This window comes from Cricetulus griseus, chromosome 3, assembly GCF_003668045.3.
Source record: "Cricetulus griseus strain 17A/GY chromosome 3, alternate assembly CriGri-PICRH-1.0, whole genome shotgun sequence".
Classification (NCBI taxonomy): domain Eukaryota; kingdom Metazoa; phylum Chordata; class Mammalia; order Rodentia; family Cricetidae; genus Cricetulus; species Cricetulus griseus.
Genome location: NC_048596.1, coordinates 18829295 through 18839889, shown reverse-complemented (window position 1 = coordinate 18839889; position 10595 = coordinate 18829295). Strand labels below are relative to the sequence as shown.

Here is a 10595-nt window from a genome sequence, read left to right as displayed (position 1 = left end):
TGGTGAGGTTAAAAAAAATAATTTTTTCCTGCCAGGTGGTGGTGGCACACACCTTTAATCCCAGCACTTGGGAGGCAGAGGCAGATGGATCTCTGTGAATTTGAGGCCAGCCTGGTCTACAAAGCTACAGAGAGAAACACTGTCTCAGAAAAATCAAAAAGAAAAAAGCGATTTTTTTTTCGGGTTCACTAACCTGTAACCCACTCCCACCCCCTTATCCTTTCTTTAAATTTCCCATCCCTCCCCAGCCCTGTCCAAATGCTTCTCTGTGCTCCCCTGTGTCCCATACTCCGCTCCACAGTGTCCCGTCCTTCATCACTGGAGTCCTATCAGTGTCCCAGAACCCAGGCTGTCAGCTGCCGAGCAAACTCACAAGGCACTGCTTACACACACACACACACACACACACACACACACACACACACACACACACACACACACACATCTGGCCCTCCTCCCACCAGGACAGCCAGATCTCTTCCGGAGCAATAAACCTCACATGTGGCTGAACCTCTGCTCACTGTCACTGGCACTGTGTGACATAATGACTTCACCAGGTGAGCTTCCTGCGCCTGGGAGGAAGTTTCCCTCCTGCTTGGGGACTCCAGCAGCCGTAAATCAGGTAAGGGGAGGGCCCTGACTTGTTTATCTGGGTAAGAGTTTTATGTGCTGAAGTCAGCAAGGGACCTGTTTGACTGATTCATGGCCAGTCTGCAGAGCCATCACTTTGAGTAGGGCCAACCCAGCCTTCTCAGTGGATTGGCATGAGTTGGGGCCTTGGAGATGCTGAGGCACTCCACAGTATTGAAGCCTGATCTTCTCTCCCCATCCATCTGGACCAAAAATTGTATCTTTCAGAGATGTGAGACATCCGGTGGGGAATCTCCAAACAGTGGGAAGTTCTTCCTTACCAAGTTAAAACAGCCCTCCTCCACCAGTTCCTTCTCTGTTAGCAGGAGTGGCCAACAGCTGTGCCTGGGAGCCAGGCTTTGGTAGGGAGACCCCCACAGGAGAAGGAATGCCAAAGAGCAGCTGGCTGGCCTTGGGCTGGTGTCAATTAGCAAACAAGGTCAAGGCTGGATTGAATGTCCCATAATAAATTATGATTCCATCCTCACCTGGGAATATTAGACAGCTATTAAAAGTGTTCCCCAAAGAACTTTCATAGCACTGAATAGTTTTTGATAGGAAGTAAATTCAAAGAAAGACAGTTGTAAATCACATAAAGAACATTATAATGTATCCTGATTGTGTGGAAGACTAATTGGAAATATTGTGAACAGTAACCATGATTGTCTGTGCAGAAGTGGTTAGATGTGAGAGCCCCAGGAACCTTCTATCTGACCTACAGAGGGAACAGCTTGGGATGGTGGCCTTTAATCCAGACATGGAGGGGCTTCCAGCACAGCTGTGTTATAGTGGAACTGTCCTGTGGATTTTTTCTTTCTGATAGTGGCAGCCAAGCTCCCTGCAGAATGACACCTGTTTATGTGAAATATTTCGTGACAGACATGGCAGATTTAGCATCTGGCAAGGAGAGGTGGAGTGCTCTGGTATCAGGAAGGGGGTCCCAGGCTGCTTCTGATGAACCCACTTTGCTGTCTCCTAACTAGAGGTTTCAATGGCTTGAGATGCAAAGTTTTGCTCCGGTCCATCATGTGGATGACTCTGGGTCACTGGGGCTGTGAATTTGTTCGTATAGTGACAGAAACATGACAGTAGCTGACTGGGCTAATACAGGCCCACCCTCCAATCATCTGGCAGTGGGAACCCAACTGACAAGAAGGGGACAGTTGGACCAAGCTCTTCCATTTGTTAAATGGACTGTGTCCAGCTGGTTTGCCAAGTTCTTCCCACCCATAGACACAAAGGAAAACAATACAAATAGTCTCTGTACAAAACATTGTTTTTAATAAGACACACCCAGGCAGCCCATAGAGCCCTGGGGCACAGGTGAAACTGTGCAAATGTAACTCGGGCCCTGATTCAGATCAATGGCACCTTTTTGATGCAGTTGTCCCCAGTGGTATCCTTCCAAGCAGGTTATCATGGGCAGGTGGCCTGATAGGTGGCTCCAAAGTGCAGGGAAAGCTTTTCTCCCAGGGCCAGAGTTGGCCCAGCATCACGTGCTCTTGAGGTCCCTAAAGACTTCGTGGGCTGCATTCCGTCCAGCAGCTCCCATGACACCTCCTCCTGGAACCAAAACCACTTTCAGAAGCCCACCAGAAAGAGACAGGGCAGGACTCAGAGAGCAGCCACAGTTGGAACAACTACCACAGTGTCTGGGCTCCCTGAGGCTTCCACACACAGCTGGGGGCCTCAGTCTGCCAGACAGGGAGGCACTTAGAGGTTTAGCTGAAATGTTAAGAATAGGGAGGGGGCACAGGGGACACAGCTCTTTATGGGAGATCTCACCCACAGCTCAGAAAGGGTGTCACCAGGAGACGACAGCTACAGTGAAGTCAGGTAGCCATGGAGTTGGTACAGCAAAGAATTTCTAGAGAAACATTACTGATCCTCCCTCTGGTCTCAAATATGAGTGAGGAATTAATGAATGTGAGTCCCCCACAACCCCTGGAGGAGTTCCTCCTCCCTCCATCAGACTGTGTCCCTAAACCTAGGAGGGAGGGGGTGTGCACCAAAAGCCAAGGGTTTGGCAGCCTGGCAGGGACACTGCTGAGTGCTTGCCCTCACAGAGGATGGCTTCCTGCATCTTCCTCTGTCTGCAGGCTTACTACCTCCCTCACCCCACAAGCCCTTGCAGCCCACACAGGAAGTAAGTCACTCACCAGGGTGGGCCCCACTTCCACAGAGGTACAGGCCCTGAATAGGGCATCTGTAGCCAGAGTGTTGGGGCACTGGACGGGCAAAGTAGAGCTGGTCCAGGGACATGGCACCGTGGAATATGTTCTGTGGGGGCAGGGCGACAGTTGTTAGTGTAGGAGTGCTATGGGCTTTGCCATCCTGGCTGGCTCTTCCTCTCTCTATTCTCTAACCCAGGTCCTCTTACTTCTGAATATTTCCCTGGGTTCTTAACTGAAGGTGAGAGAGGAGACAGACATGTCCCAGGCTGTAGGAAAGAGGGACGAGAGACATGTTCCAGGTTTCAGGTGAGAGAGGAGAGCAATATGTCCTGGGCTGTGGGTGAGAGAGAGGAGGGACGTGTCTCGGGCTGCAGAGTAAAACTCCCATGGTGCTTTATTGGGAAGAGAGAGGAGTAGGGTCTCTACAGAATACAGGGAAATTGAGTGGGAAAGGTGTGTGTGGGGGGGTGCTGAGGGTTTGCTTGAACCATCAACCTCCTGAGTCTATTGGGAAGACTGACTTGCTCTGTTGGCGCAGGCTCCTGCTGTGGCATGGGTCTTTGCATAGCTACCATCTCTGTTTGGCCTTGAGTGCCCACCTGACCCCTCTTCCATAGGCATCACAGTGAGCAGCGGATGTGGCACAGCAGGATCTGGTTCTGCTCACTGGCTTGGGTAAGACTGGCCTAGAAAGGCAATGGGTATCCTAAGAAGACCAGAATCTGCTAGATGTCACCATGGGCTGTTCTTGCTGCCCCTTCAACTGGTCCCCATGAGAACCACTTCATCCCTGCCTTCATGACCACACTGCCATCCTGCCCTTAGCCTCTGGTTCGACCTCCATGGCATGTGCATGCTCCAGAGCTTACTGGCATCAACACTTCTCACCCACCCCTGCCTGGTACTGATCATCCACAGTCTGTGAAGCCCCTCCCACTCCCTGGCTGTTTGCCTTCTGTCTGGACCAGTGCTGTCAAAGCAAAAACAAAAAATGTCCAAAGCCACGCATGTAATTTTAGATTCACTAGGAGCCACATTTAAGAAGAGCTAAATTAGTGACATTTATGTCAATCGTGTATTTTATTTATCTAATAGACCCCAAATCTGATCATCTTGGTTCATAATCAGTGTAATAGTACTGACATGATGGCATCACTTGTGCCCATGCTGGGTTTCCCACTGATGTGAATCACACACCACTCAGCTCACTCTGGCCTTGTCAGGCTCCGTAGCTGCTGTGGCTAGTGGCTGTGGGGTTGGAGCTGCCTCCTCATGGGTCTCCCTGGCTCCTCATGGGCTCCCTATTTCTCACAGGGCTCTTTGGATCATCACAGGTTCCCAGGCTCCTAGCCAGGTTTCTAGCTTCTGGTCTCCAGTCTCCTGTATCTGGTGAAGTAAAGCTCACTGCAAGAGCCTGTTTCCATAGGGAGGGAATGCTCTTTAGAAGAGGCTGATGGGGATGTTGGGGGCAGATGTGCTACAGGCCAGGTGACCTTCTCCAGTGGCACCCATGTGTGTGTCTGTCCTCTCCTCTCCCAACTCAGCCATGGGCTCTATCACTTCCTAATGAAGGTGGGGTAAAGCCCAAGGGGGCCAGTCAGGGAGGCAGGTAGGAATATGAGTGGGAGGAGGCCCCAGGCCTCCACTCACCCCTCCAGGAAGCCCGAAGATTCTCTCTAGATCCCGTGGGGTGAGGATGTCTCTGGCCAGCACAGAACTCTTGAAGCCAGGGGCGTAGGCCTCGATGCAGTCAAACACTGTTAACCATGGAAGAAGCAACAATAAGGTTGTATGACTGGTAAGTTTTCTAAAATCCATTAAGTTATATGAGTCAGGGGTTTATTTTATCCTATGTAAATTATATACCAGTAACTAAAAAACAAACAAAAAGAAAAATAGTCCATGAGCAAAATGCTTTACCTAAAAGGCCTGCAGCCAGCCCAGCCGCACACTCTCATTTCTTAACCCTGACCTACCCACAAGACTCTGTCACCTCCTGAATATGTGAAGGATTTTTCTTCTCATTCCTTTGCCCAAGCTCATTCTTTTGCACTTGGTCCAACTCCCATTCATCAAACATTCAAAGCCAGTTCAATGTTTCTTTCCTTGAGTGCTTTCCTTGTTTCTGGCTCATGGCTTCCTTCTTTTGGTCCATAAAGCACAGTGCTCTATGGTGGTCTGCTCCCTAGTTAGTCTCCCCGACTGGACTCTGAGCAACTGGAGGGTAAGAGTGGAGTCTTCTGCTTTATAAAAAATGTTATGTATTATTGAGTATGTGTGTGCATGTGTATGTGAGCATGTGTGTGTGTGTCTGTGTGTGTGTGTGCGCGCACACATGCATGTGGTCCATGTGTGTGTGTGTGTCGCTCTCTGCTCTCTCTCTCTCTCTCTCTCTCTCTCTCTCTCTCTCTCTCTCTCTCTCTCTCTCTCTCTGTGTGTGTGTGTGTGTGTGTGTGTGTGTGTGTGTGCACATGCATGTGGTCCAGAGTGTGTGTGTGTGGGGGGGGTCAGACAACAGCTAACTTTGGGAGTTGTTTTTCTCCCTCCACTGAATGTTAGATTACCAAGCTCAGGTTATCAGGGTTGTTTGTGTGCCTTTACCTGCTGAGCCATCTCTCTAGCCTGGGTCCCTATCCCTTTGGCTTTCTTAACCTAGTGCCTGATCACAGCCAACATTCACCATGTTGATATACGGTTTCCTTGGGCACATCTCTTCCTTGGGAAGAGTTTAGCTTGAATGAGGCTGTGTGTGTGTGTGTGTGTGTGTGTGTGTGTGTGAGAGAGAGAGAGAGAGAGAGAGAGAGAGAGAGAGAGAGAGAGAGAGAGAGAAAGAGAGAAAGAGAGAGAGAGAAAGTTCCCACAGCCAGCTATCATCCTGAAGAGCAACCTGTGTTACATTCTTTACCTTTGTCTGCATAGTTGTTTTTCTCCTGCTCATCCCAGATCTTGCCTCCTGCCAGGGTGTAGGGCGTATACTGAGTGAAGAGGGAGACAACATGGCAGCCTGGAGGAGCCAGGGTGGGGTCCAGAGATGATGGGATGCAGAGTTCAATCATAGGTCTGTGATGTGGGGGGGAGTAGGGAGGGTCAGGACTGAGAAGCGCTCGGGCCACTCTGAGGTGACACAGGACAAAATGAAGGTCCTCAGGGACCACCAATGTGGGCTGATTGTCACTGTGAGACCACGGTGGTTAGCACAGTCTAAACCACCTCTGTGGTGTTTTTCCAGACCACTACAGCCAGATTCCAGATCTCCGATCCTTTCTCACCTGGTGTGGTCCAGGCTTGTCTTCCTTCCCCAGAGACCTATGTTCTAATCTGGCTCCCTAACTCAGATACTACCAGGCTCCAGATAGTGAGAACCATGCAGGGGTCAGGCCCAAGTCAGCAGGTGCTCAAATGGCCAGGGTCCAGCCAAGCTTGCCCCCCCCTCTTGGCCCAGGAACCTCCTTTGGAACAGGCCAAAACAGAGCATCTAGCTCTATTATTGAGCCACCACAATGTGGTACCCCATGCCCAGCCAACCTCTTTCCCACCTGAAGTAAAAGTCCCTCAGATCTCTAGATATATTTGGCTCTCTATGCTTGGGTACTCTGTGCATTCTCCAACCACAGACCGAAAATACTATAAAAAAAAAAAACTGTGCCTCACTGACCATGCTGACTTCCCCCTTGGCATCATTCCATAAATGCTATTGCCTGGCAGCCATTTACTCAGCACCTACACAGGTATTTTACATCATCTAGAGATGACTGATGACCTACAGGGGGATGTGAGAAGGTTAGATGCAGGCTCTGACATTTTACAGAAGGGACCTGAGCGCCACAATTTTTGGTAACCATGGACTTGGGGATGCTGGAACCATTCCCCAGAACCATTCCCAGACCACATGAGTATCTTTCAAGGCCATATGAAATGCCCTTTCTGAGGCTGGCCACACTTCTCACCTTAGATATCTGCCTAACATTCTCCCATACCTCCCAGAAGCCTCTTTCTTTCTCATAATTTTCCAGTTGTTCCTCTCTCTCACACACACCACTTCCTTTGCAGCAGCAAACCTCACCTGCATTGCCCTTAAAACATGTCCAGTACTTGGACAGTTCCCATCACTTCTGCTGGGTCCACCCAGGTCCCAGTCACTGTCCTGTTGCCCTCACATTCTGCATCCAGTAACCGATTGCAACAGGACTCCTCTCTTTTTGTCCATTTTGGGTAGGGTGGTCTTTCAGAAGGAAAAGTCAGGCTTTCTTTGAGTGAAAGCCAAGGCAGTGGACGGACAATGCCTGACCAGCCCTGTGGGTGTGCACCCTCCACTCTGGCCTTGTCTTTATGTTCCCAATACAACAGCACATCCCTGCCCTGGCTTTTACACCTGCCCATCTCTCTGGGTGTTCTTCCTCAGATATTCACACAATCCATCTTGCTTCCTTCCATGTACTGCTCAAGTGTCACACCATCAGAGGGGCCTTCTTTTAAAAAGCAGACCTCCCCAGCCGCTTCTTTTTCTCCTTAGTGCCCATTAACAGTGCATGATGTCGGCTATTTTCTAGGCAGCAGAGGCCAGCACAGAGGCAGAGATCTTGTGGGTCTTTCTTTCTGCTCTGTGACTGAGAAACCAGGCCAGAAGAGGGCACCAGATTTCATTATAGATGGTTGTGAGCCACCATGTGGATGCTGGGGATTGAACTCAGGACCTTTGGAAGAGCAATCAATGCTCTTAACTGCTGAGCCATCTCCCCAGCCCCCCAACGCTGTGAGTTCTCGTGCACAAGGTTTATTATAAACTTCTGTCTGCTTCACATTCCAGGCTCCACAACTTGTGCCCAGTGTGGAGCCTGGCACTGTGCAGGGTCGCAGCATATCTCTACCAAACAACATAGAGGATGAGTGGTGTAGGCTCCACAGAGCCCTGCCTGCTCTAAAGGATGGAGACACAGCTGGGATGGGGGATGCTTTTAGGAGCTTGGGTAAAGGGGCCCCTCAGATATGCACTAGGGGCTAAATGAGCATGTCTTCTGCCGAGTCACTGTATCTGAGAACCTCTTCTCAGTTTGAGTGCTGCTATCCTTGGGACTGTCATCCACTAACCTGGGATACTCCCAGCATGCCCCACTCTTCATCTCCACTTCTCTGGTGTCTAGATTTCTTCTCTGGGGTACATTTTTGTGTTCTTGAAACATGGACACTGAAGGTTTAGTGCCAGGAAGAAGAAGCCAGGCCCCTGCCTCAAAACACACAGGGGACACAAAGGCCAGGTCTCACCTACCTTTGGGAAGGCAGGCCGTCCTTGGCATCTTCAAAGGCCTGGTGGAGGGCCAGGGTGTCTTCACAGTTCAGGTGGATGGAACACTGATGATGTGGTTGTGGCTGGTCCCTGGGAACATTGGGGGCTGCTCGGAAGTTTGGCAGCCTGTCCACAGCCACTGAGGAGCCAAAAGGCCAGGTCAGGTCCCCGGTCTTGCAGGGTCCCCCCTCTATAGTCATGACCTGCTTGTCATGTAATGGGTCAGAAGTCTGAAAGTAAAACACACTAGTGACAAGCTGGGGGTCAGGGCAGAGACAGACAGTGTGGCTGGGTTTCCCTGACTTGGAGATTCTCACATTCTCACAAAGGTAGATGCAATCAGGCATCTCCTACCATTGATCTTGGTAACAGGAGACTGTGTGTCCAGCTGGGATATTCTCTTCACAAAGGTCTCTGGAAGCCACTCCTGGAAGGAGAGAGCTCTGTGAAAGGCCTGAGGTAGCCAAGGCCCAGAGAAGATGCCCAGACCAGTCCTTCAACCTCTGCCTGAGGAGATCCTCCTCTTCCTTCGGAACTCAGCCCCCAAACTACCTCCTCGGAGAGAACTTCCTGGAGTCCCTGACTCTGGCAAAGCATGCCTTCTGCACTTGGCCCACTGTCCTGACTGGGGAAGCTCTCACCACTTCCTGCTTGGGACAGAGATAGACATTTCTATGCATCTTAATCCTTCCAGCCATCGCTCGTGCTGCTTTAGAACTGCCTTAACAATGTGCACTGAGAGTTGCTGAATTTTGTGAGTGGAAATATTCAGAGACAGTAATGTTGTGCCCCCAAGAGCAGGCCTACATATGGATGAGACTGCCTGCTCGGACACACATTATCTTATCTTTCAGGGACAGAGAAAGTATGGCCAATTGCAATGTTCCAAAGCCTTTCCTGGATGCGCCCCTTTCCACTTTTCTCCACAGTCCCCCCCCCCCACACTTCACTTACACACAACCCTAGACTGGCTGGGAGATCAAGCCAATGTCAGCAAATAAGATGGATCCAGATCAAGCAATCTGGAGCTGGCATGGCTGAGCTTGCCTGCTGTCGCCCCCTGCCAGCCCGGGGAGCTTGCTGGTGCTCCTGCTTCTGGACCAACCACAGCCAGCCAGTTCCTACTCAGAGATCTAAGCCCAGTCAAGACCAGCAGAGACACAGCCACTGAAGGTGAAGGCAAGCCCCAGCAGCAACTCAGGATCAACCATTTATCTCCCTGTCTATGAGCTAAGGTCATATCTGCCCACAAGTTTTATAACAGTGCTAAAAACAAAACAAAACAAAACAATACACAACCCAAAGCCTCCCAAACCTCCATTCACAGTGTTAATTTTGCAATAGATCATTGGCAGATGGTGGAGTCAGGGACAGTGAGAGGGGCAAAACCAAATGTAGGTAGCAGACAAGTCATAAGAATTACAAGGCAGACCTGGGCTCTGGCACTAGCTTGGCCTATTGCAGGCTGTATGGCCTAGGCCCTCTCACCCACAAGGCTTCTCTACTGTTTGCAAGCTGCTGTCTTCCTCAGAGAAGGAGGCTTAGTCCTTGGATCTCCCACCCTGATGTAACCTGGGCTCCCCACCCCACATTCCAAGCCTCGTACAGCAGATATTTTACCTCTCCTCTGAACCACCTCACCTGTGGCGTCAGCTCCAAGAAGGTGACCTGTGGTGAGGCACAAGACAAGACGACTCGGCTCCTCACCTCCTGGCCATCCTGTAGTATGACTCCTTGAACGTGGCCTTCACTGTTCACCTGAACCTTAGCCACAGTCTGGAGCCCCAGCAAGAGACCCCCAGAGCCCCCAGAAAGAAGCCCAGGTTGAGAATAGTGGGTGTGGCTCGTAGGCACCCAAGCTTCCTCACCCCCAATCCATGACCCAAATCAGAGGCTTCTGGGGGAACACTGATGCAACCCAGTCCACCCATGGTTTCATGACACGTGGGCTTGAAGGGTTCACCAGGAGGATGGGCCTAGATGACAAGTGACAATTACTCAGCTGCCAGCAGCCTCACAAGTGTAGAGCCCAGATTCTGGGCTTCCCTTGTCCATCAGTAATTCGAGGGTCTTCCTAAATCAGAGGTAGAAGACTATCCTACCCTACATCCAGGCCAAAAGTCAGCATGGGGGAGTGGGGCCCACACCTTTTCTGTGAAGATACTTGCTCCATGCGTAGTAGCTGAGCTTGCAATGGCATCAGAGAGGGCACCCATGCCACCCTGGACATAGCTCCAGGCGCCCTGTATCCCCTCCAGGTTTCCCATCACATGGTGAAGCAACACATACCTGAGGGAAGAACACAACAGCAGGGGCCGAGGCTGGATTCCATCTCAGTTTCAGCTGCAGATAACCCTTTCTGTTCCGGACCCTCAACTCCTCCTTCCCAATGCGGCCCTTAGCCTGAGCCTTTCACGAGCGCAGTGCCCTGCCCCTCACACCACACTCTCTCCCTGTGCACACATGCGGCACAGGACTCCAGCCTCCCCGTGCTGTAATCCCTTCAG

General features: G+C 50.9%; 1 protein-coding gene across 1 annotated transcript in view; it reads right to left on the bottom strand.

Moving 5' to 3' along the window:
• Positions 1–1888: 1888 nt before the first annotated feature.
• Positions 1889–10595, bottom strand: part of Pyroxd2 (pyridine nucleotide-disulphide oxidoreductase domain 2) — a 27357-nt gene continuing 18650 nt past the window's right edge. Inside the window, exons 9-16 of the mRNA XM_027407286.2 lie at positions 10236–10377; positions 9730–9864; positions 8443–8515; positions 8071–8227; positions 5710–5864; positions 4455–4561; positions 2790–2910; positions 1889–2193 (exon numbers count right to left, since the gene is read on the bottom strand). Coding sequence (XP_027263087.1) covers positions 2123–2193; positions 2790–2910; positions 4455–4561; positions 5710–5864; positions 8071–8227; positions 8443–8515; positions 9730–9864; positions 10236–10377 — 961 coding nt within the window. The 3' untranslated portion in view covers positions 1889–2122. The remainder of the gene's footprint in view (positions 2194–2789; positions 2911–4454; positions 4562–5709; positions 5865–8070; positions 8228–8442; positions 8516–9729; positions 9865–10235; positions 10378–10595) is intronic.